The following is a 26,291-nucleotide window of genomic DNA, read 5'->3' as shown; positions in this document are numbered from 1 at the left end:
TTATATTGCGCTTTCACAGACGCTTTACAGAACAATAATGCCGAGAGAAAGGGAAAAGGAGGTGAAACGAACAATGAATGCCAATAAGGTATGAGTGCTGTATGAACACAAGGGGGCGCCAAAATTGGGCTTCATAACGGCCTCTTGAAGCAGCGCGGAAAAACTCCACAAATTGAAATTCGAACATTAGGGAAGATTTATATCCGAAACATGTTATTGCACTGCCGTTCTAGCAGATTACAAACAATCACCACAAGACAGTAATAAAACATTTTCGGAGTATGAATAAGATACCTAAAGACGTGTCTACTGGATGTACATTTAACATAAAGAAAACATAATTTTAGGAGAAAAACAGAGTTTAAATAGGGCGGATTCAGTGAACGTTTGAATTCTCAAAGAGTGGAATGTTTGTGCACGGAGCGTAGTTGGGGACAGTGGAGTTCAAAACCCCCATTTCGAATCACACCATTTCGTTGTGTAACCAAATCTCGCGCGACTTCGTGGACCTGTTGCGGCTCCCACTTACAGCGCGGCGCAGCACAGCTGTGTGTGTACGTGCTGTTATGACAGTTTCCCATTGAAGTCCAGACGAAGGTGCCGACACCATGGGGCTTATCACAGCCAGTGTCAGCCGCTTTCGGAACCGGGTACGTTCTGTTCGGAGGTGGGGTCGAGACTTCACGTCCATTTCAGCAACTTTTCGCGATGGCAGAGTTTTCGAGTTGGTATGTTCATTGTTTATTTACACTATGTATGTGAAGCTTCCTTTGTTTACTTGCACTCAGCGATGCTCGCTAACTATTTGGCATGTGTTAGTTGCAAACTGGGTTCTGATAAGATACTTCTCATTCAAAGCTTAGTTGTGTGTTTATAAAAACGGTTGTTTTCAACTCAAACTTTTATAATGTTGCAGCGAATACCTCGGCAATGCATAAAGAAAAAAGAGCATGCGGTTTTTCTCAAATTAATATAGAAATATACATGCATCAATGTGTATATGTTGTTGTATATATTTACAGTATATTATATGGACCAATCCACCAAATCTGTGCCAATTGCCGTTTTTATACTCTCAAAATAAACTCAAAGTTCTATATTTTTCCTCCTTTTTAAGCACTAAAATTGATAACACTCATATTGAACATTTCAACGTGTATTGGTCCTGCTTGACTTCCCTCATCCAGAAACGACACTAGTGTTTTGACCTCGTTAAATACAACCAATGGGGAACAAGCTTGCTTGTCACTAAATAATTTACACTCGTTAAACTTATATTTTAAGTTATTTTGTTTGGACCTGTCTGTTTAGCGAGGAGGCTTCTTTATATCAGACAAATTAGACTTCTTTCAAAGCATCTCTCGGCTTCTTTCTCCCTCCAAACAAGCTATTAAGACAAGTGCACTACAGCGTCTGCTTGCAGGGGAACTGTTTGTTTGTGTGTGATGTCACACGACTTACATCTTTTTAAAAAAGGTAATATTTGAAATATAAAACAAAGATACTTCTGTTCTATATGGCAATATATGTGCCGGCATGGATTATTTCGGAGCTTTGTGACCTTTCAATGTTCGGAAAAAGTAAATTTTCCCCAATACCGGATTAGCTGAATCACATGATCGACCCCGATTTGTATCGGGACGTCCCTATTCCTTATGTTATGGATTATGGTGTTAAAACCTTATTTTGGGAGAGAGGGGGGCTTTAGAAAATGAAGTGAAAAGTACCGGTACAGTACCCCCATTTGCCTGAAATAGAATTTCCAGAAATAATGAATAATTTCTGTTAAAAAAATGGGATAAGAAAACACAATTTAACGATTTTTTTTTATTCAGAACATTTTTTAATATAATGGGGGCTGAAAGAGCATGAACAAAAACAGAAACTCAATCAATGTGGTCAATTTATTTATTGTACAGACCACAATTCCTCAAGGGGAAATTCAGCTCTGTGTCTGCTGTATTTGTTTTCCGCACCTCACAGAGAACCAAATCTCACTCTTGCAGGCATGCAATGACACTTGAGATATGTCCGAGTGAAGTTGAACGGTATCTAGGAAGCTGACTCGCATCCCCCCAACAACTAGTTGCAAAGTACTGATACGTAAAACAATGATGCCTTGCAACTGTGATTATCAATTATTGTTCAGAACCAAAAAACATTTTTTTAAACATGGCATACATTTCATTCACATAGACCACTTTCAGTTTTGCCACGATGTCACCAAAATGTAGCACTATTGGTGCATACTTCATGACAATTATTTGTAACTGCTTAAGTGTCTCTCTCTTGAAAGAAAGTACATTTCTTTGGGAAGAACGATGCAGTGCACTGATGCGAGATTTGACAAAGGTTTTTGTATTTGTTGCAAACACTTGAAGCAGAATTTCTCTTAACACAAAAGTAAGAAGTGTTTGCGTCAAGGATTTCGGTTCCATTATCAAGCCAGTATTTATCCTTCAGATGGTGTACCTGAACGCATGCACTTCCCCTACCACAAGTCAGTAAGAGCTGCCATTGTTAACATGTCCGCCATCTTTATTGCAGAAGACATCACTGGTCCAATGGAAATGTGCAGCACTTCACCAAAACAGATTCCCGTTTGTTCGTTCACTCAACTCTGGCAAACCACCAAGAGGTGTTTTAATAGTACATTGAATGGCCGAAGTATTTTGCGGTCACGTGAGGCTTTTTGTCACTGATTTTGTATTCCTTGGGCATTTCATTTAGGGTTTGAAAAGTTCTTCCCAAAGAGCGATGGGGCCACTGGCGCCAACAAATCAGTTGGCGGTGAGGAACGTTAAATAGAAACATTTTTGTTGTTTCTGTTCTTCCTCTGTGCGTGACCGGTCTTCTGTTTCCTTTATACTGTAGATATAAAAATCAAGGAGCAAGAACCTTTTAGAAAGCAGCAAGGGCATATGAAAAACAAGGGCAGTGAAGGACAAAGAGGTGGAAAAAAGGACAAAGAATCATACTGGTGGTCACGTTTTCAGGTGCAGATGAAGATTTGAAAACTTGTGTGAATGACTTCAAACCAGTCAAGCTCCTGCGTCCAACATGCTTTTTTTTGTCTTTATCGAACAGGATCATTTTCCATTGGATGAAAGAGCTCTATGGAACCTCGCAATTGGTGCAGCTGGCATGGCTTCGGCATTTTTCTACTTTTACTTCGGGGAGACCGGCATCCAAATCTCTTGGAAGGACTTTGTGCATCACTACCTGAGTAGAGGCGTAGTAAGACTAAGCAAATTCTTCAATGTATTTATTTTTATGTCCTCTTAAGGATGCTTTCAGCTGCGATAATTAACTCTACTCTGCTCCTCTTTTGCTGTCTATGCAGGTTGATCACCTGGAAGTTGTCAATAAACAATATGTCAAAGTGATTCCCGCCCGTGGCGTTAACACATCGGATGTGGTTAGTAATAATGATAACAAATGTGTCATTTCTGAAGATTTAATTGCTCAATGCCCTGAAGTAGACAATGCAAAGTCTTTCCATTTCGCCCTTTTGTTTCAGAGTTATTTGTGGTTCAATATCGGCAGCGTGGAGTCATTTGAGCATAAGTTGGAAGTGGCTCACCGGGAACTGAGTTTGGACTCCACTTACAAAGTACCTGTCGTCTACACCAGTGAGAGTGACGGGTGAGAATTTTAATCCCATGATTCCCCGCTCTCCTATTGAACGTGGTTGTATCAGCCTCTTGTCTGCCCATTCACAGGACGCTCTTGTATCGTGTTTTCCCGACCTTCCTTCTGGTCAGCTTTTTGCTGCTTGCGGGACCCCGCAGGAGGAGAGGACGAGCAGACCCCTTCAGTATGGGCCAATCCAAAGCCAAGCTCATCAAAGACAATGTCGGTGTTCGCTTCAAGGATGTTGCAGGCTGTGAGGAAGCCAAACTGGAGATTTTGGAGTTTGTCAACTTCCTGAAGAACCCTCAGCAGTACACGGAGCTCGGAGCCAAGATCCCTAAAGTAGGAATATTGAATTTGGGTTGTATTCTAAAGGAAAAGTGAGATGTGTTAATGTCCTGCCTCCTGGTGCAGGGTGCATTATTGTCGGGTCCACCTGGAACAGGGAAGACCTTGCTTGCTAAGGCGACTGCGGGAGAAGCCCAAGTTCCTTTCATCACTGTCAGTGGCTCGGAGTTCCAGGAAATATTTGTTGGAGTGGGTGCTGCAAGGGTCTGTCACATCTTTATGTCTACATTGCCTTATTCACAATTATGATCTAGGATTATTCTTGGTCTCCGCATGCGCCATTTGCGGCCCCATGTCCGTTCTTTAGTGGCATACGGCATGTACTAAAAAAAAATATTAAACACAGTCCACAACACTATGAGAAGTGTGTCGGCCTGCATCCATTCAAAAGATGACCATGTTGCTACAGATGGCAGTTGTTTTTCTCCTGAATGTGGAGATCTGCTCACTGGAGGGGCAGACCTATTCTAGTGGGATACATGACCCGCAGCCCATCCCATAAATCCTGAAAATCCGAAACTATCTTATTTTCCACACTAAAAGGCACACTGGATTATGAGGCGTACCTTCAATGAATGGCCTATTTTGTAATTTTTTTCACATATTGGACACACCGCATTATAAGATGTAATCTACAATGCATCCACTAGATTGAGCTATCTTCAAGGAAACACCAACAGAATGATCAGATGTCAGTAAAACTCATTGAATAAAGCAGTGACACGGTTCACTTAACCAACATCAAGTTATAACATTGACTCGTTAATGTTGAAGTCTCTTGTCACTGCTCTATTTCCGTGTTCAACCGCGTAACCGATAGCCATAAGTTTGAACTCTGCGTTGTAATCATGTCTCTAGCAAGGAGCCATTTTGACGTTGATATTTTACTGTAATGACCATACACAAGGCACATCAGAATTTAAGGCGCTATGAGCTTTTCATAAAATGGACGGCTTTTAGGTGCACCTTTTAGTGCGGAAAATACGGTAGCTGCCTGATTGCTTTTCCCAGAAAGACGGCATGGAGCAGTTTTTCCAAAATAACTATTATATTAATTAATTGATTGAGTGCAATTGCTTGAAGGAATTATAAATTCAAGTTGAAAAATTTTAAAGTGGCCCACGCATGCTTTGATTTTTCATAATGTGGCCTTTGGAGGAAAAATTTCGGACATACATGGTGTAGGACATTATGTTTGCTGTATTTCCTGTAACAGTGGCCTCGCTCTGTTAGACGCTATGTGTCAATAAATCTCCTCAAAATGAGAAAAAGAAAATGGTATAATTATCTGTACTATGACGATAACCACCATTGAATATGTCGAATGTAAACATCATGACCGAATTTTTGCAGCTGCGATGTCTTGCGATTTGCCATTAGAGACAGAAACATCCTATTTTCTGCTATGTATGCTGTACGTAATTAAATTGAGTTTCTGTTGTCGTGATGAATCCCCAAATAAACCGACTGCATCTTGGTATCATCCCATTTCAGATCCGAGACACGTTTGCCATGGCACGAAAAAATGCCCCCTGCATCCTCTTCATTGATGAAATTGATGCAGTGGGAAAAAAGCGGGGCGGAGGAAACTTTGGAGACCACAGTGAACAAGAAAACACACTCAATCAGTTACTAGTTGAAATGCATGGTAACCGGATGGTGATTGTGGCTATTCTTGATCGATTGGGGTCTCTTGTGACCTTTTTGTATTAAATTTGCTTTGTGTCATTTCAGGGTTCAACAGCAGCACCAATGTGGTCGTTTTGGCCGGGACCAATCGAGCTGAGGTCCTGGATCCAGCACTGATGAGGCCAGGGCGCTTTGATCGTCACATATACATTGGTACATTGTATACGCCTGTCTAAAATCAGCAATCAAGACTCATTATACGTTATAGCACAGTCAATTAGTTTTGCAACATGTGAATGTAATAGAAAATGGCTTCAAGGCGATTAGATTTGCCTGCTCCCTTTCTTTGCGCCTGTTCGCTCTTAATGTCATAATCTGCAACCGTCTTGCTGTGTTCATTTATCTTTCGTGCCAAGCATGTTCTTGATCTTTTCAAGGCCATCTTAAGATCTAATTTATGATATGCATTTTACACTGTTGTGGGTAGGCCCGCTACTTTGACAAAGACAAGCAAGTTAAATGAGGAGGGAGGGTGCGGGGGGGGGGGGGGGGTAATATTAGACCCATGGAGAGTAGGAATGTAGATGGCAGTATTGTAAGTAGTCCTTGTGGTCTTGCTGTGCATCTAAAGAGTGTCAGTCAAGTGGGTTTTTGATATCGTCTCCCAGGGTCACATGATTGTTTTTTTGTAGTTGTTTGTGCTTCCTGGAAATGCATTACTGCAGTTTTTCATGGTTGTAATTTCTCTCCAGGCCCGCCAGATATTAAAGGCAGAGCTTCCATCTTTAAAGTGCATCTGAGACCTTTAAAGTTGGATCCAAGGATACAAGTTGAGGCTTTCGCTCGAAAGTTAGCCGCATTAACTCCAGGTTTTACTGGTAAGATTTATCAGTTTCATGTGCAGACACTACCTCGCTCTATTCATAAATGGGAATGACTATGTGGCATCGGTGTGATGATTCTTTGTGTGTCTTAGGGGCTGACATCGCCAATGTTTGTAACGAGGCTGCTTTGAAAGCAGCACGCCATCTAAACCAGCATATCAGCACTAAGCACTTTGAGCAGGCGATCGAGAGGGTCGTTGGAGGTGAATTATCGACCGCATTTGTGTCCTAACCCTGTACAATGGTGCCTTCCGAAATAAGTGGAATTTGCTCTATGAACGTTCGTGACTCAAGACACTCGTGTCTCTAATCGTCTCCTGCTCCCCCATTGAAATGCATCCCCTTAATCAAGAAAATTAGCACTCTATGAATTTACATACAGTCACGGGATAATGAATACAATACAATACAATACATCTTTATTTATTCAAGAGAATGTAAAGAAAATTAACTTTTTTTAAACCATTTTTTGGTTATTTTTTCAATTCAATCGACATTGTGCTGATCCTTCTTGCTTGACTACCTCGAGAAAGTATAACGGAGACTTGGCTATACTGCTCAAGGAGCTCAACTCGGCTCCTTGGTAAGCCACAGTAGTAGTCATTCTTTGCAGAGGATGAAGAATGTATGCATGTCGTTTCATCATATTCTTTATAGTCTAAATCTGTTGCTCTACTCTTATCCAGAGAGCACTCCAATATCCAGTGTTAAAAAGGGTAATGGCATTGCGACACAGATTTTGGTATTGGTATCCCGTCTATGGCATTTCATATTTTGTGTTAGCCTTAAGGGTGACAGACAAAGGCAAAGTTATGTGGTTATTTCGATACAAAACGTGTACATTTGTGTTGATGTTTAGTTTGACACTAAACCACAACTGGAAGTGGAAAGTAAACACATTGAAGACTCGTTTGAAAAAAAAATTATTGCTGTTCATCTCATGCCAAAACCACTACTTTTTACGAGAATTGCGTACATTGATGCATATTGCTTCATATTTGTGTTGCAAATATGCATTTTTACAGTTTTTTTTTTAATGCAAAACTTGAGATGCTGTTACTTACCTCCACAAAGCATGCCCCCCTCCCCCCACCCACCAGAATACAACACTTACTCTCCTGGTATTTTACGCCATCATTGAGGTGGCCTAACATTCAGCTGAATAAACACAACTTATGTTAGCTGATTAATCGTCAGTGGGGGAGGTTTGTGCTTTACTGTGCGTCCTTCTATTGAAGGATTATTTATTTATTTATTTATTTATTTTACGCTGTCAGGTCTGGAGAAAAAGTCTCAGCTACTGCAACTTCCAGAGCGGACAACTGTGGCGTATCACGAGGCCGGGCATGCTGTCGCTGGCTGGTTCCTAGAACACGCTGACCCACTATTGAAGGTCAACCACTCTCTGTCTGGCTTGTTATCGTTCTATTTTGTCACTCTTGTGAATATTTCGTACGGTGGGCTTCCTGTACGGTCTGTCACTGTCGGCTAATCATTGAGTATTGTCTCTTCTCAGGTATCTATTGTTCCCAGAGGAAAGGGGCTGGGTTACGCTCAGTATCTGCCCAAGGAGCAGCACCTGTTCACACAAGAGCAGCTCTTTGACCGAATGTGCATGATGCTTGGCGGTCGAGTGGCTGAACAAGTTTTCTTTCATCGGATCACCACGGGGGCGCACGATGACCTTCGGAAGGTCACGCAGTCAGCTTACGCGCAGGTAATGTTCGTACTCTGCAGCTACACTCAATGAAGGTTCTAAACCTCAGATTGACAATACTGCTGTTTGTACGGTAGCACTGTTTGTATTGCTATAACTACTGTACATGTGGTACAGAATTCAAATGAAATCTTTCCACACACAACTCACGACTGCCTCACTAATCTGGCGCGTTGTCCTCATTCTTCAGGTTGTACAGTTTGGAATGAGTGAAGCGGTGGGACAGGTGTCTTTTGAGCTCCCTCAGCGGGGTCTCAAGGTGACTGAGAAGCCTTTCAGCGAGCCAACAGCCCAACTCATCGACCGGGAGGTCCGTCTGCTCATTGACTCCGCCTACCAGCGAACACTCCAGCTCGTCATGGACAAAAAAGCAATGGTGGAAAAGGTGAGAATTCTTTTTAAGTATCGAGGATCAGACATGGGTAGAGTGGACCAAAGTTCGTCCTCCAACTAATTACTTCAGAACAAGTATTCAGTGAATAAAGTGATAAAGTACTAGGTAACTGGTGGTTTGTGAATTGTGCATGAACGTCAAACACACAAAAGTAGAAAATAATAGTATGCTAATTAAACTATCACTTTAACAATATGGTTTTAAAAAAATGTAATAAAGGCAAATTCAGCCACAGTAAATGGCCTTAAATTAACTGTCTTTGTCCACGCACTAAACAGGACATTGCGCTCACCAGGCAGAGATTGGTACTCATAAAATCAGGTGTGATTGGAGTATATTGAACTTGACCCACATTTGACCCTTTCTTCTTTCTACATACATTCTTGCTGCTGGAGGCTGTAAATTTCCCCAGTGTGGGACGAATAAAATATATCTTATCTTATCTTATCTTAACCCCAATGGTGACATCTGTTTCGTTAATCAAAAGCAATTGGAGGGCTGACAACTTACATCTTTATCTTCAGTGCAGTGCCTACATTGATGGCTTCTCTCCTTGCACTTTTTTGAATGCATACAACTGCAATTTGCTTTTTTTTTTTTTTTTTTTGCTGTGGGTGCCCTGCTGGTTTTATTCCACAGGGTGTATTACATTTTGCATCTGCAGACTGGGACGTTAAGTTCAGGGTAAAGTTCTTGTAGGCTGAAATGCCAACATTTTTTTGGGCACAAACAGATCTACATCATCAATGTCTTGAGCTTTGTACAAGATATCTTCAAGAGTGACCAAAGATTTTATCGAAAAATTATTTACATTTTTTCTACTTTTGTCAGTAGACACCATCCTTAAGGAAATCCTTTTTTTGCAAGTTTGGCTTCAAACCATCATTTCATGCACCTTGTCGCTCTGCTAGTTATGGTAGCATGCACAGGAAGTCTGCGGACCTGTTTTCCAGGTGTGCTTACTTGACATTTGGTAGATTCAGTTAATAATATGGCGCATGTGTCACAGGTGGCAAAACGTCTCCTCGAGAGAGAGATTCTAGAGAAGTCTGACATGTTGGAGTTACTGGGGCCACGTCCTTTTCGAGAGAAATCCACATATGAGGAGTTTGTGGAAGAACTCGAGGGGCCTGGAGGAGAACACCTCACTACCTGAGGCCTGAAGAGCTGGAACTGGGACAAAAAACACTTGCAGAAGGAGCAAAACAAAATCCACTGTTTATTCGAACCAGCATCAAGACGGACAACCATTTGAGTTCAGGTGAACTGTCTTGGCAAGGAAAAACAGTGATCAATGTTTTATTGAAAATCCAAGCTGGAATTTCAAGATTGCCATTTGTAGCCTTGTGACTTTTTTCCCCTCTTTTAACCAAGTGCAGGAAAGAAGATATAACGTCATGTCATTTTATGGCATCATTTTATAAAATATATTATTCCAAAATCCATATTGCCTTAAAGTACACTTGAACACTTTCATAGCCGGCCTTAGACTGAGCAGGATTGTTATACGATCTAATTCAGATATTGGTGATGCAGTGTAATGCCAACTGAATTAATTATCTTTCTAGTAATATCTTCCAATCAGGCTTTACCTTTATTTTATTTTTTCTTTTCTCCAATGTCTTACCTGTAGCATATCATCATTTCTACATTTAGGGCCTAATTTGCTGAAGATCCTAAATACAGGGTGCTAAATTGAGTGTTTGCACCAACAGATTACATGTGCTACGTGTGTGTTTATGAAGAATCTTTTACTAAGATTCCAAATAGCAGGCATTAAATTGCGTGTTCATGGGCTACTGTACAACAGATTACACGCTGTTGACAGCAGATTTCAAAGTCAGTGAGACAGCCATATTCAAAAGAGGATTTTGCACTTCAGGTAGCTCTGATGGTTTTTACGACACTACATGGAAAATTTGGAAGTGCAATGCAAGCACAAAATGGAAATATCCACCTATAATGACAAATGCATTCCAGAATCATCAGAATTTTACTGTAGTGTGGTGATGATAGATGACATTTTCTTCAAAAAGAGGATTTCTGTTGTTTTAAATGAATTGAGTTTCCACACAGAGTAAACTGCATCGCAGCTGTGCTCTATTAAAAATGTTTTTTTTATATATTTTTACATTTTAAAAGAAAAAAAAATTCAGAAGTTTTTATATGTTTGACCTGGTTTACTGCATCCATTGCATTTTCGGGTTGAGTAAAAGCTTTTTAGGGTTCATTTGAAGAACGTTACTCCTTACGTGTCTGTGGCGTATGTTAGCATGTACAGGATGTATACAGGTATGCATTAGGATGTCATGAAGGCAAATGAAATGATGAACATGTGAAGGATTAATGTAACTGTAGATTGCGGGAAGAAATATTTCACGGGGAGTTTATCTTGAGAATTTGAAACATTTTCAAAGTTGGTCACTTGATGATGAGAATACAATAAGTGATTTCTTTGAAGAACACAAAACATGACCGTTGAACGGAATAAACATATTTTCTATGAGAGACACCAGTGTTGTCGTGGGTCACTCACTAAAAAAGAAGCATAAATTCACTAATGAATTCTGACCAACTATCTTTGTAACTTTGTAGTATTTGCATAAGTAATTGTAAAAGTTTCACACAATTACTTTCTCATCCTGAAGCAAATGATGCGGATTCACACTCATCAGATACTTGATTGTACATGCTGACCCACTATTGAAGGTCACCTCTTCTCAATCTATTGAGCACTTAGTGGCCCCGCAGTCTTAATTACACTAGCTAAAAGTTCATTTCGAACTAATGCTGTTGTCATCTCATTCCAGTCGTTGAGGAGATGACTTCAGCAAGGGGCTCAAAAGAAACAGGTTGTATTTTGGATCCGGAATAAAGTCATGGATATGTAATTGAGACATTGTGTGTGATACTGATAGGCGAAATGTCCTTGATTGAATATAGGAAATATTGATGGTCAAATAAACAATTTTATTCTTGAAAATATTTTCAGTTACATACTAATCTCTCTCAATCTCATTTTTTGTTTGGATACCAGTGTAATGCTTTATAAAGGAGTGACCACAACAACTGCATCCAAGTCGAAAACTCCATTTGGCCTCAATTCTTTCAAGACATGATCAATTCCACATCATGACAAAATTCTTAAAGACTCTATTAAGAATATTTAGACTTCTTTCAAAAGATATACAGTACGTGTTGAGGTAATTGCTGAAAATATGTCGTACCCAAATGTGGGGCTGGAGTATTTGTATGTTTTTCACCATTTCTGTTTTCCTGATTTGGGCTAATACGGTAACCAGGATCACATTTGGACATTTTGCTCTGATTCACAAACTGCATCTCGGATTAAAATTTGCTTTTGACCAGTGATATTACTAGTCTGCCACTACAGCGTGCATTTTAGCTAGCTAGCTATGTCCACACTCTGAAATACATATCCTGAATGCCACATTTTATAAAACAGCTGAAGGCCATTGTTTAAATTCAGGAGATGCCGCGGATGAGCCTGGCTTAAAAGAGCCCTGGAAGCCTTTTAGCTCGCAAGCTAGCAGGTGGCTAGTGCCTCTTGTCGAAGCCTTGTGACGATCTGGTCGGATTTATTCCAACTACCAGGGCTTTCAAGCAGAAATGTTTGTGCTGCTCAAACACATAACGAAGCGTACGCACGGGAACAATCAAATAACAGCTATTTGAATGTGGTTTCGCATATTCATTGGACATGGTCACAGCATTTTGAAGCCTCATTTGATATTTTGGTACTTCTTAAAATCTTTTAAGTTCAGCAGACTTTTTAACAATGCTCCTGTGAGGTGTCAAATTTAGAAGATGAAGACTTATTTCCACACGATCTGGACATTAATGATCTTGTTGTCATCTGTTCCAGTCAGAGTAGATACTTTGTCTCATCGTACCAAAACAATGATGGGTCAGAGTTTGGAAATCAAACAAATTAAAAAGGAAAAACCAAGCACCGTTTTCAAGCTGTTTAATTTATCCTCCCACAGTCACATCATGATTGATGATCATTGCTCCAGGTATAGAGAAGCTAAATTGATTAAAAACATGGATGTCAGTTCTGCTTGTTTTTGCGTTGAACAGGTGTTGGCACTTTATTGTGTATGGCATTCATGCAAATTCACGTTAGCTCAACATTTTCCTTCCTCCATTGTTTTGAGTAGACTTTGGAGGACCAAAGTATTTATGAAGATAGTCATTACCTTGAAAGATAAAGAAAACTATTACCGTATTTTGCGCACTGTAAGGCACACCTTAAAAGCATTCAATTTTCTCAAAAGTTGACTGTGCGCCTCATAATCTGATGTGCCTTATGTATGGATCAATATTCACCTTTCTTGGACTATTTCAAATGTTCTGTAAAGCGCTTTGTGACAGCTGCAGCGGTTGTGAAAGCTCTATAAAAATAAAGCTGTATTGAATTCCCTGTTGCATAACTCCATCTAGTGGATGCATAACGCAACTGGAGCCACTTTTGTAGCTTCCATCCTATGCACCTTATAATGCGGTGCAGCCTATATATGAAAACAATTTTAAAATAGGCCATTCATTGAAGATACCCCTTATACTCCGTAGTGCCTTATAGTGCGGAAAATACGGTACTTCATCAAAGACAAAAGGATCCTAATGAACTATTGATTTAGCCAATTGTCATTACAGCACACCACACGCTTCCTTGGCTCTTGTAGGGGCATTAAGTCGGCTCTGTTTCTACCCTGTCACTCCACCACAAAGCTTCAAATCTTCAGAAATGAGATGAGAGGGAAGAAATGTGTGTGCGTGCGTGTGTGTGTTCGGAACATTTTTAGAACACTGCAAAGTGCTCAGAGTTCAACATCAGCACCACAAAACACAGTCAGTGGCCCATTGGAACTCAGGTGCTGGCTGTCCGCTCTGAGCTTCAGTTCACGCCCTGTCACATGCCACGTCAAGGTTGCTTTGGCCTCTCCAGCTTCCTGAAGGGCTCTGCTGTGGTGTCCGAGTCACTGTGATGCTTCCTCTCTCGTGGCAGCTCCACCTTGCCGCAGCGTGTCCATGAGGGAGAGCGCATGTAGCCTCCTTTGCCCAGCACGACCTGCTGCGAACCTGACACACATGAGCAAATGGCGGGTTGTCAGGAATGTCATTCAGCATTAAATTTCACACACTACTGAAATGCTCAGATATACATTTACACCACGGAAATGAGCTCACATAGACTTACCCACCCCCACTCGTGTACACTGATGTTCTCACTCAAGACTTTATTTTACTCATACATGACTAAAATACAGTACTCATGCTTACCATTGACCTTTTTTCCTGCTACCATACCCTACACAAAAGGATCCCACACAAACCATTGATTTTTTTTAATTTTTATTTTGTTGCTCACAAACTTTTATCAAAATGCTTGCAAATGAAAGCGTTTAAAATGTAAGTGGGGGGGGGGGTCATTAGTGTATGTTTTTTTCTAATAGTGGAAGACTGATTCAGTCGTATGTGTGAGATTATTTCAGTAATGTGTGAGCCTTTTATTTAAGTGTGAGAACATTTCAGTTGGTGAAAAAGTGTATGTAGAGTGCGATTTTCAGTCGTGTGTATGAGCGCATTTCAAAGATAATTTCAGTTATATCTAGAAGAGCGTTTCAGTTGAGCGAATGTGCATTTCAGTGGTGTGTGTGGCTGTGAGATCGTTTCAGTAGTGCATTTCAGATGTTTTCAGTGGTGGGTGTGAGAGAGATTCAGTAGTGTGTATGGGAGCATTTCAGTTGTGTTGTGGGAGGTTATCCTGAATTATGTGCCTTGCATCTTGTCATACACACGCACACATGCATGCACGCATACTCACACACACATTAGAGTTGTGTGTGTGAGTATATAAATATGTGCTTCACTTTGGTGAAGCACATATTTGTGTCAATCAGGTATACAGTAATTTGCATTGTTGCTTTTATTAACCTCTTCATTAAGCATGTGTCAAATTCCCGTGTCAATGCACCGAATCTGTGCACAGTGTGTCATTGACCACCACATTAGGCACCCCTGCACAGCTTATGGAGAACCAACTAAAGAGAAATATCCACACAGTGAGGCAGACTTGCTAGCCAAGAGGCCATTGTACCGCTCCACGTACCATTTTGGGCATCACCAAATTAGTCTACTGAGGAAACAGTCTCATATATATGTTGGAAGAATTAATGCCGTTATAAGGATAGTGACACTATTGAAGTGTTTTAGCCATTCCTCTTCTTTGCCACCTGGTGGCATTGTCCAACGTTAGGCAAACACACAAATAAAATGAGAGTCACTGCCTGTCTGCTCATTGGAAGATTTCTGATCGCTCTCCTAAGTGGACAGCTCTCCCCACTGGTGCTTCATAAATTTCCCCAGAGGCAATATCGTCACACATTCAACACATACAGAGTAAAAAGGAGGGGGATGATGGATGAGTATTGACCTAGGATTAATGGCTTCTCCGCATGATGTTAATCAGAAGTACAGTGACCTGAAGGAACAGCCGTTCTACCAACACTTTCCTCTCCATCCAACACTTGGTCATTGTTAAAACAAAATACATATATATATAATATGCATGCATGCTAGTTGTTCTACCACTGCGCTAAATTGACTTTATATCCTGATACCTCCTCAATCCTACAAAGCACAAAGAAAATGGCAATAAAGACAAACAAACCTACCAAGTCTCTGAAACAATATAATTAGCTGTTTGAGTGTTTTTCCTCAAGTAAAATGGTTTGTTTCCATCAGGGAAATCATGAATTATTTAGGGATGCAGTGGATGTTGTATAACACAAGTGCTACGGACAGCCCACTGGGAAAATGCCTCACACTTAACAAGCAGCACCGTAACATGGGAAAATGGTGAGGAAATAAACAAAGCAATGTCCTTTTCGTGCGACTGTGTGAACATCCTTAAGTGAACTCTGGCCATAAAGCTCGCAACAACCTCGAAGGTCGTGTTTCTCAGGCTATGAATTAGAAGCTCGGCTGGCCAAAGTTCCAGACTGAAAGAAACACTTGGATGCCGCAAACGAGGCATCATCACGTCAAAGCCAAAAGGTGAGCAGTCCTGCAGTGCTCGCACACATTAGTGTTAGCTAGCGCTGAACGAACTAGCCCCAACCACCTTCACTGTGCTTGGCTGAGGTGACAAGCACTCGCTACAGCACAGTCGTCTGCCTAAGCAAAAACAAAATAATAATAATTAAAATAAAAACCCATGAGTCATAGAAACCCTTCTGTAGTATTGGAAGCCACATTCTCGAATCCCACTCCAGTCCTCTCGGTGGCAGTAATGCTATAATTAAAATCTGAACAAATGTCTTCCTTATCTCATCAATCATTTTTCCAATAATAATGAACATTTTGACCTCTTAATTTTACATAATGATGCGGTGGTAGAGGGAGGCTGCTGGGTGTCAACAGCAGGCAGGCGTTCACTGTCTGCATGCAGGATGAGGCATCCGGGTCATGAATAAAACATAGGGCACATTTTCGCCTCCTTTAGAAAAATGTGGACGGTCTTTTCACGCACTCGCTGCTGTGAAGCCCAAGCAGGATGGTCTCCCATGCACCTTTTCCCATCATGCATATGCATGAATCCAGAAGGAGTGATTCCCTCTTATTCTGTTCATTACATGGAGGAGTTATTTCGATGTCACTGATGGATACAATACATCCGTATCATTTCATAGGATTTTCAATGAGTCCTTGAGCCGGGATGTCTCCTCATGTGCATTCAATCGTTCAAGTATTCCAAAATTTTGATTGTCTTGTGTTGAGGAATTTGCCGGTACAGTATATCAGAATTACAAATACTTTCAACTTTCTGCTTACCATGAAGTACTCCTCAGCGTCAAGAATTCCCATAAATGTGATTTGGTCTTTTGTTTCTGTTAGCTCCCAACATTGTGGCATCATGAAAAGGATTCTCTCCTCCCACATAGTAAATGGATTTGGAACCATAAAACTATATTTTCATCATACTTTGTTTCACTCTGCTGCAACCAGGTCAGCTCAACAAATGAGACTCTATTCTCAATTGCCTTATCTTAAATAGTGGGACAACAAACAAATTGTCACACTTAAAGTGGCTTATTGAGTTTGTTTATGTGTCAAAGTGCTGGACCAGTCATGTAGTCATGTGATTTGTTGCTTTGTGTGTATCCCACCTGGTGGACACTCATTGTGGTTCTCATCATCAGAGTCAGCAAAGACTTCAGCCAGCTCCTGGTCCGACATGTCGGTCAGCTCAGTCAGATCTAGGAGGTCAAAATGGACTTCCAAAGAGGACACGCTGCTCAGAGGTTCTAGAGGTAAGAAAGAATAGCGCATTTTAAAAACTTGTCATTCCAGTCTTGACTCTCAAAATGGACCTGGAAAGTCCCCCCTCCATCTTTCTACATTCAAATGTGTGTCTTAGGACGCTTAGACAGACAAAAAAAAAAAAAAAAACTCATGTCTTGTCGATATTCAAGCTAGTTCAATATAAACTCAATAAACTAAATGTTATACATGTATTTCTTTTAGCCCACAATTTTCATGCAGCTGTTGTAGATATTTTAGACAATTCTATGCTTCCAAATTGTGGAAGAATTTTTGGTGGCGCAAGAACTAGAGAGCCATGACTTCAACCCTTTTGAGATGAACTAGAACAAAGACACATAACCAGCCGTCAGGTCCAAGGTCAATGACCTTCTGACCTGACCTCGAGTTTGTTGATGTCCCTCTTACTGGTGTGCTTAATAGCTCAAAAAGAGTGAAAGACGTCTGGAGGACGTGCCGAGGCAGATGGTAGCCAGTCTGTTTCCACGCGAGTCAGCCTGCCTGCCAAATCTGGATTAAAGCCTTCACAGACGTGCGTGGGCGATAAAAAGGCTTGTGCAACAAGGCGCTATCTTTCCCATTTCCAGGCGGCTCGTGGATGTGGTAATGCTACAAGAAGAAGACATAACGAACATTACAACAGCAGCATGACAACTGTGGGATAAAAGAAAACAAGGTGGTAGCTCTCTCATTTGGCTTTTCAGTCTGTGTGACGATGCACAGGGAGGTCTTTTCATTTTCAGTTCTGATATTCTCATCTTCTCATAAAATATTGCAATGTTGAGCTTTGATCAGTCGAGCGCGCTTCCAGCCCGGACTTGAGAATGTCTAGTAGTGACGGCAACAATGAGGAAGACGGCATGTGAAGATGAAACAAAAATGAAAGGGAGGGGATGCTGGAGAAATGAAAAAAGTAAATGGAGGACATGATGAAAATGAAGAAATGATGATGGGAATGCAACCATTTTCCCTGCCTCTTCCTTTTGTGCAATGCTTGGTTATTTATTCATTTTCTTCTTTTTTTTAATCCTTCCCTTGATTCTTTCCCACCCATCTTCTCCTTAAATAATTTATCACAAGGCTTTCTCCTCCAGACAGAAAAATGGCCTCTTTGTTTTTTTTTCTGTGTGTGTGTGTGTCTGTGTGTGTGTGTGCGCGTGCGTGCATGAAATGACACATGATGTAAAGCTGTAGTTGCCCGCAGTCAAATGGGGGTGTGACACATTTCCACTATTGCCAGTGTGTCTTTGATCCCACACTCGATTCAATATTCATGTTTTAATGTGAGTAAAGATAATGCCTCTCGGTTCTCTAAAACATAATGATGCTTGGTGTCATCCAAAAATTCACAGTAAAGAAAATCATGATCATCCATTAAGTTCGGTGTTTTAATATTTATGACGGTATTGAAGGTCCCCGAGGAGGCGTGAATAGTAAAGCTCTTAGAAAGCGACTGGCTTCTTTCTTTAGTGGTCCAACCATACTGAGAGGTCATCAATCCCCCTTAGAACAACCGCTCATTCAGTGGTGCCTTGACATACAAGTGACCCGACTCACAAGTATTTCGTTGTCCAATTTTAGACTTTGACTTGGGAGCCAAGGTTTGAGGTCAAAGTACTATGGTGGCAGTGAACTCTACTCACATCACAACAAGCAGCAGTTTGGTAGATCAACAATCCTTCAGAAATGAGGCTGCATGCTTTGTAATGCCACTCCCGGTTGAAGTTTACCATCAAACTAAACATAAAGACAATTACAAGTGGTGTATTCAAAACAACCACGTAGCTGAACCTTGCGGTATGTTAGCTTAGCTTAACGCTAACACATTTTGGGAAATGCCATAGATGTGTTAACAATACCATCCGTGTGGCAGTGTAATAACCTTTTAAGAGATTGATGTTTGAATACATATAGAGGGACAATTTATTTATCCTCTGCCAATAACATAGTCGTGAAAGTCTTCTTAATATTTGCTTGCATGACAGTATGACACTGCCCCGGATGACCAAGTCACACACACTATCGGTGCTGAATAAATCATGAGTGCAATATTCGAGTGTGCTATTTTCCTTATTGAAACTGCATTACAAAGTGTTTGTTGTTTCTTTGGGGAGGCCTGAATGTAATAATTGCATTTCTATTCATTTAAAGGAGGAAAGATGATTTTAGATGATTTGTCTGAAGTTGAGTGGCTGACGGTGTGATGGTACACTCTCCAGACTTGTGTGCGGGCAGTGTGGGATCGGATGTCACTCGGTGACGATGAGTAAGTGGGTGCGAATGGTTGTTTGTCTCTCTATGTGCCCTGCGACTGGCTGGTGACCAGTTCAGGGTGTAGCCTGCCTTCCATCCGAAGTTAGCTGGGATAGGCTCCAGGATCCTGTTCAGGACGACCGCTGTTGGAAATGGATAAATGGATGGCTGTCCTAAGTTATGAGCATGGCCACAGAACAGATTGAACTTGTATCTCAAGGCACCAGTGTATACCTGGGAAAATTATAAATAGCTTTTTCTGAAATTATTCAGAAGCTCATATGCATTCATAAAGTATATGACTCAATCTGCTGATTTTGGGTGAGTATTCAAGATTTACTTCTGAAACCTAATTTGGCCTACTTTACAAATCAATGGCAACAAAAAATGAGACCCACTTTTGTCTGTCTGGTGTTTACCCGTTGTGCAAAGAATGGATCTGCTTCAACAAACCTGCTCTTCTACGGGATCCTTGCACATGTCTAGCGAGCCATTGCGGTCCCGTTTATGTGCGCATGACTGTGGCGGGAGTAAAGTTTGCTTTATTATTGAATCAACGTGCCTCCAGGGCAGGCACGCACGGTGAGTTGTGCTCGCCTGCCAGGTGGCAAGGGCAGCCAGTGGGTCATAGACATTAGCCTCTGGATGAGCTGTCGCAGTGAAAAACGGTTTACTTAGTGAAGCAGATAAAAGCTGCTTTGTCACATGTAGCCACGGCTTTCAGCGTGGCGGTGCGACGATGCACAATGAGGCCCTTCAGCATTCTGGCCTGTGCCACGGCCATCTTCAAGAATGTGGGATCAGAATACTTAAAAAGGGGTTTCAAGGACCGAGGAGGATCGTTTGATAAAATGATACTTTATGACTCTGAATTACGTTTTAAATCTTTAAAATGTAAGTAAGTGGTGCATTTGGACCAGTGATCTGAGGATATTGAAACCCAGACTCTTGCCACAATTGACTGATTCTCACCTCATTTATTATGATTTACACTTTGTATTGATTGGTTATCCTGCTAAAGTAATTATTCTTCCATAGTTAAATTATAACGAGGGGATGCATTCCAGAATCGCCCATAATAGGTGATAATGCAATTTCGAGACACCATTTAATTACCATTTTTATCCCTCCCACATGCTTTGATCACATTTAAGCACACTTTTAAGAAATAATAGACAAGTAATTGCCAACCTTATTGAAACTGGGAGCTTCTTCTCTCTCCTTCTATCTCTCTCTCCCAGTGTTTATATTTTCAAATGATCCCTCTTACAACATTTCGAGAAAATCATGTCCCATTGATGGTGAGCTATTTTTACAACAATGCGGAGGACTACTCATGTGGTCCTTGGGGGCTCCCAGGAGGCACCATGTTGATGGAGACGATTATATAGTTTCACTTTGATGTAAGAAGACTTCTTGCTCACACAGTTCTCCAGATAAGATGGAAAGCACGCTTAATTCAAGCTGTTTGTCACTCCCACTTAAATTTGACTATAAAACTAACATACAGAGTATATTTTAATATTAAAATGTTCAACCAAACTATATCATCTCGTGTAATGAAAATCCGCTAGCTTAAAGCAAACATGCAGTAAATTTCCAGTAGCCATAGACAGGCTATTGTAAATGAGCGTAGATGATAATTAGAAACCTTCAAAAAACAACTACCGGTACCTTAACTCACAAACAAACGCAGCATACTGCATTACTCGCAGGCATATATTCTCATTGTTCTGTGCAAACAACTGTAACTTGGTAAGGGACCCTCCCTGCCTCTTCATCTTGCGCCTAACTCCGCTACATCTACATCTACAGCTCAGTGCTGCCAGACATTTTTAGGCACATGGTACTGCAACTCTAAAAACAAGAACATGTTTAAAAATCGACGACACATATAATATATATATATATATTTCAATTATCGTAGAAGTGTCTGCCCCCCGCAATTCCCACTCACGTCTCTTCTCCGAGATGTGCAGCAGGCTGGCGGTGGGTCCTGTCCACCCTCCCTCCTCCTCGTCCTCCTCCTCCTCCTCTTCCCCTTCGTCCTCCTCGCCTGCAGCATGCTGATGGAACTTCTCCTGAGAGAGCTTGCCAGAACTGGAGGGCTTTAGCAGCTTCTGGATGTTTTTACCGGGCTCTAATGGAGCACAAACAGTGAGAGCAGATAATGTTGATGTGACTTGGGAGCCTAAATGCCCTCTAATGGATTTGTTTGTCCCACACACGCAAGAATGTGGGTAATTATCATGTTAGGTGATTGGTGCTCTGTTATTAAATGCATTAAGTTACTAGAGGAACAACGGGGTGTACACCGTACATAATAGCTTTTACTGGATCACTCTTGATTCAGCCTAACAATTCCATCCCCCCAAAATGTCCACAGTTTTACTACATAAATGGTGTATCATATTAGTTATAACGTATAGTAGTCATCGACAACCTTAATTTTTTTTCTTTTTCACATTTTTAGGTAACAATCACTGGCTTCCCGGTTATATCTTTAAAAAATGAAAACCTGGATCATATTTGTCACAAATAAAGGGCATTTTTAAAAATAGTGGATTTTCTCAGCGCCTTTCTGAATTCTCGTGCATGTATGTCTTCCATCTCATTGCTGCAAATGCTACCTTGGTGTAAACAATTCAAAAAGTCACACAATGCTTTGGAATGCATGGAGAAAAGCGGTATTGATAAAAAGAGATTTGTTTAGAATCATTTTTGTGGAAATGTATGGCAAATGTGAGGAGACAGGAGGTTTAAAGCACTCGTGTGTATTATTATTTTTTTTTTCATGTGATACAAGCAGTAGCAGCTGCTTGATGGGCACAGCCAGATGGTGACGGTCATTTCAGTTTTTATCCTTCAATTTTCTTCTCTTTCTGCAGGAGAGAACACGATGCATTCTCAGCACTTGAAATTATTGATTGGTTTCCCCCTGAGAGGGCCCAACCATATCAGGACGTCTGTTCGATTGAAATAGTTCCTCAATATTGAGACCACAAATTGGATTTGATTTCTGTCTTCAGCTTATCTTCAAGTGATGGCACTCCAAGGAGGAGTCGCATCAACCAGGATTTTAACTGACCGTAATTCCGCTGGGATGGAAATATATTTTTCACGGTACTTTAACCCTTTCATGGACAGTGATTACGACAGTGGACAGCTTATCAGGTTACAGGTTATAATTATTGGTGCATGAGAGGTGTTAATACTCAAATCTTCATGACGAAGAGCATCACTTGTGTCACTCAAATCTGTTTCATCTCAGGCTGACACTGAAAGCGACTGCAGCTGGCAAGGGGTCTGGCTTTGGCTGTTGTTATGAACATACGGGGCCCTATTTTCGGAGACAGGTGCATGTGCAGTCAGCCCAAAAACTGTTTGGTGCATTTTTATTTTCGGTTTTGGGTTGAAGGTGACCACCCAAGTGCCCACTTTGCAGTGGCCAGCTTGTCATCATCCCAAACTGAGATTATCTTGCAGTTTCTTAAACATACTTGGCACGTGGTGATCTATCAAGATACGTATCAAATCATCTTTTATTGGAGAGACGCACACCTCTGCCTACTAGAAGGGATTTTAGAGCATATTAGTACAGAGACCTTGAGGTGGACGTCTTGGATATAGAATATACTAATATATAGAGTACAAGCAAGCTGACATCACAACACCTGCTTAATCTGCTTTTCGAGCTCGAGAAAACAACTTCATCCTGGGCTTTGGTCACTCGTGTCTGTTGTCAAGACATTCTTTTCTGTCATTCGGAGTGACAGATGGTGAAGGACGGGAAAATGAGGAAGGCAAGGAGAATGATGTGCTGTATGGTTGCCAAAACTTGAGCCAAGTGTCTCCCAACCATGAATCAATTTACATTGACCACGACTAGTGTGCTTTAGTTAATAAATTTAATGAGCGATTTCAAAGCAATGAGCAATCAATTTCATCTCGACACTCACTGGGTAATTCTTTAGGTGCGCCTGAGCATTGTAATAAAAACTGCTCTCCCCATACTGAGAGGTGCTTCACGTAATTTTCTGCAAATCAGACTTCCTCAACAATAACATTATATAACAATAGCAATGTTGTCTTTGTGAAGGCAAATTCATATGATGCAGCTCTTATACTGGGTCTCAAAAGATAAGCAGGTGTACCTAATGAATTGGCCTGTAAGTGAACAGTAGCTGTGTGTGCTATACTGCTGTCACAACTGAATTGCTTGTGGCTTGCTGTTGGGTGGATTGATTTTTTTATTTTTTTATTTTTTTGGTCTTATTGAATTTAATCTACATAAATGAATAACATTTCATCATCAAGTAGCAACATGAATTTAAATAATAAGTAGAAGGTTGTCTTGGCCGGCTGATTTCAGCAGATGCTGAAGAAGCAGCTTGTCTTTTGCAAATATCGTCCAAAGTCAAAGCACATTCTGACACTTTGATAAAGACTCTAGTTTTGAAGCCGGTTATGCAGCCAAATCACCTTTTTGTCTACCAGATGCATCTATCCATCCATTATCTGGACCGCTTATCCTCACAATGGATAAGAGTCTGCACACCCCCAATTCAAAAAACACATTTTGGGAATAAATAGGACCAAAATAAATTGGTCCAAAACATTTTCTCCCATTAATGAGCTTATGAGTTAAACAACACAATACATGTTTTTTCTTCAAAACTGGAAGTTAAAATAAACAACTGTTAGGAGATTGTACAAGTGGGCACGCCCAACTGGGATGTGGTTACGTTGACAAGGAACAGACCACATTCACGCACATGTTAAATGGGAGTCAGCTCTCACCTGCCACAGTGCCATCATTATAAGTGCTTCTGATTAACTCCAAAATTAATTTCAGCTATTTTTGGCTTTTCTGGGTTTGTAGCAGAAGCCTCAATGTTTTATGCTGACACACAATTCAAATTCGTATTGATAGGACGAAAACTTTACACAGCACAAAATCAGGCGCATACTCAAAAGAAAAAAAAAGACTTCCGCTCGACAGCAAAAAGCAAAAAAAGTCAGAAAGAGCCAAATCAAAGAGTTGAAGTTTATTCGGTCTTCATGGGACAATGTAGTAGGTGTGAGCTGACTCCAGTTTAACATGAATTTGAATGAGATTGACTCATTTGGAACACAGCCACATGCCGGTTATAATGTGCACACTTTATTTCATTGTTTTACTTACCCTCTCCAAATTTGTTTTTAAATGTATTCATTCAATTGTGTTGTTCAGGTTATAGGTCACATTAATGGTGGGAAACGATTCAAAATAATTTATCTTGGTCTCATATGCATCACAAAATCCTAGTATTTCAACAGGAGTCGGTAGATTAATTTTTTCCCCCACTGTGTTTCAAATACCACCACCACCAAACTATCTGACGTTGGCATGGAAGTTAAGGTGACTATATTTGACATACCGTCAACAATGCAATGCAGCACAGGGGTATTGTGTGAGGCTTCCCTACGACGGGCGTCCCTGGATGGCCTTCACACAATGCATCACCTATTGTAGGCAGCAATTTGTCTCTCATCAGTTCTCTTTCTGCATGGTTGACCTATGGTGTGTAAGCGTGAAAGAGGCCCTCTAATTCTGCAATGAGCTTGCAACTTCAGTGGAACCTCCACGGCATGATGGAGACAATGAACACAGTGTGTTGGCTCTCTGTTGCCCCGCATGTGAACTAACTCTTTGTAAAAGGAGGATCCAGCGTGTGCTGTCTTGGTGTAGAATGACTATTAGCACATGTTATATTTCAAAATGAACAAAAAAGTGCTAAAATCATTGTAAAGAAGAAGCAGAATTGTGTTCTTACCTGGGCTGGGAGCCCCTCCCTGTGCCTCCATGCGGCTCAACCAAAAGAGTCTTGCTGTTCACCACTCCAGCATCCGACAGCAGAGGAGACCGGCGGGGAGGGAAGAAGGGAGAAGCAAGTGTGTGTGTGTGTGTGGGCGCTAGCACGGAGAGGGTGGATGGTTTAACCTGAGCAAAATCTCAGCTCCCAGTGCATAGACCCTTCTCTTTTTTTTTTGCCCTATGTTGTCACAGATTTCCCAAACAGGTGTAGTTGCGCGCTCGGTCCACATGCCAAGAATGTCCATCAGAGCCTCAGACAGTGGGTCCACCGCAGAGGGGTGAAGTGAGGGTCCGGGAACAGTCACATCATTGCAAATTCCTAAACTCACAGGTTTAGTAAGCATGCCATTGTGAGACTTTGCTTGACATGTTTTGAATACACTGAGAGTCAGAGAAGAGAGAGAGAGAGAGAGAGAGAGAAAGGGAAGGGAGGGTGTAGCTTGGCTCCCTGCCCAGACAAGGAGAGTGAGGCTATGGGGGTGTCAGGGTGGGTTCTACTGGTGTCTGTATGGCTATTCATGTGCTTGTCAAGGAAGCGCATAAATGGGCATGTAGTACAAAAATGCAGAACTACAAGAGTATAGTAAAAGATGAATAGCACCTACCTGCAGCAGAATGGATAATATAACGTCTAATGGGTGACGTAACCATCCGTTGATTGCCTTCAGAGATTTAAATATAAACACGTTTTTTAAAATTCGATTATGAACATGGAAATAAATAGCACACTGCCCTTTGGAATTTGATGTAGCACCCCAAAGCCACACCTTGGATGAACAAATGCTCTGAGGGAATTTACTGGTTGAGGTTTCCCTCTTGTGGTCAGAAGGTGAGGTTGCAGGTTGACTGGGTGACAAAAAAAAACACTACATCCATAGAAAGTTGTACTGTAGCTTAGCATGTGTACGAATATGATATTGTGTATATTTTTGAAATAATTATTCATACAACAGTTGGCAGAAAAATTGCAGTGTAATTTGCAGAGGTGGAAAAGTTCTCTGGTTAAAATAAAACTCCTTGACTTAAGTAAATAATAGACACTCTGAAATACGTGAAATACGTTTTTCCTCTGCAGCTTATCCTCCAGACAAGCAAAATTCCGCTGGTTAGCTGTAATAAGACTTTTGGTAGTAAGAAGAGTTGATTCCGATTGGATTCATCTACAGCTATGTGACAATTTGAGCAGTCACAATTGAGACACTGCTGTGAGGTATGTGCAGTTGTAACCAT

The 26,291-nt window shown here is 41.0% G+C and overlaps 2 protein-coding genes across 2 annotated transcripts; one reads left to right on the top strand and one right to left on the bottom strand.

The window, feature by feature from the left end:
• The first annotated feature begins 507 nt into the window (after positions 1 to 507).
• LOC127599499 (AFG3-like protein 1) lies at positions 508 to 10,715 on the top strand. Its single transcript, XM_052063479.1, is given in 18 exon segments — positions 508 to 728; positions 2,548 to 2,638; positions 2,731 to 2,790; positions 2,875 to 2,996; positions 3,088 to 3,237; positions 3,344 to 3,418; positions 3,521 to 3,645; positions 3,723 to 3,975; positions 4,048 to 4,185; positions 5,476 to 5,629; positions 5,716 to 5,823; positions 6,363 to 6,488; positions 6,587 to 6,697; positions 7,772 to 7,887; positions 8,011 to 8,211; positions 8,402 to 8,596; positions 9,615 to 9,722; positions 9,724 to 10,715. Coding segments are annotated over 18 exon segments (2,298 nt in total). The 5' UTR covers positions 508 to 608; the 3' UTR covers positions 9,769 to 10,715.
• A 1,861-nt stretch (positions 10,716 to 12,576) lies between these two features.
• dbndd1 (dysbindin domain containing 1) lies at positions 12,577 to 25,456 on the bottom strand. Its single transcript, XM_052063559.1, has 4 exons — positions 25,021 to 25,456; positions 21,162 to 21,344; positions 16,798 to 16,935; positions 12,577 to 13,708 (listed from the first exon to the last, which is right to left on the bottom strand). Exons 1-4 carry the CDS (start codon positions 25,049 to 25,051, stop codon positions 13,551 to 13,553), a joined length of 510 nt encoding a protein of 169 aa, XP_051919519.1. The 5' UTR covers positions 25,052 to 25,456; the 3' UTR covers positions 12,577 to 13,550.
• Between the last annotated feature and the right edge of the window lie 835 nt (positions 25,457 to 26,291).

This window comes from Hippocampus zosterae, chromosome 4 (assembly GCF_025434085.1).
Source record: "Hippocampus zosterae strain Florida chromosome 4, ASM2543408v3, whole genome shotgun sequence".
NCBI classification, from domain to species: Eukaryota; Metazoa; Chordata; class Actinopteri; order Syngnathiformes; family Syngnathidae; genus Hippocampus; species Hippocampus zosterae.
The sequence above is the reverse complement of the archived record's forward strand: the minus strand, read 5'-3'. Positions and strand labels throughout refer to the sequence as shown.

Excerpts from the sequence above, each read along its gene's own strand:
- dbndd1 (XM_052063559.1), bottom strand. The coding sequence starts at position 25,051 with ATGGAGGCACAGGGAGGGGCTCCCAGCCCAG. Across the intron at positions 21,345-25,020 it reads GGGAGGGGCTCCCAGCCCAG|AGCCCGGTAAAAACATCCAG; the intron begins GTAAGAACACAA and ends GTGCTCCATTAG. Across the intron at positions 16,936-21,161 it reads GCACATCTCGGAGAAGAGAC|AACCTCTGAGCAGCGTGTCC; the intron begins GTGAGTGGGAAT and ends TCTTACCTCTAG.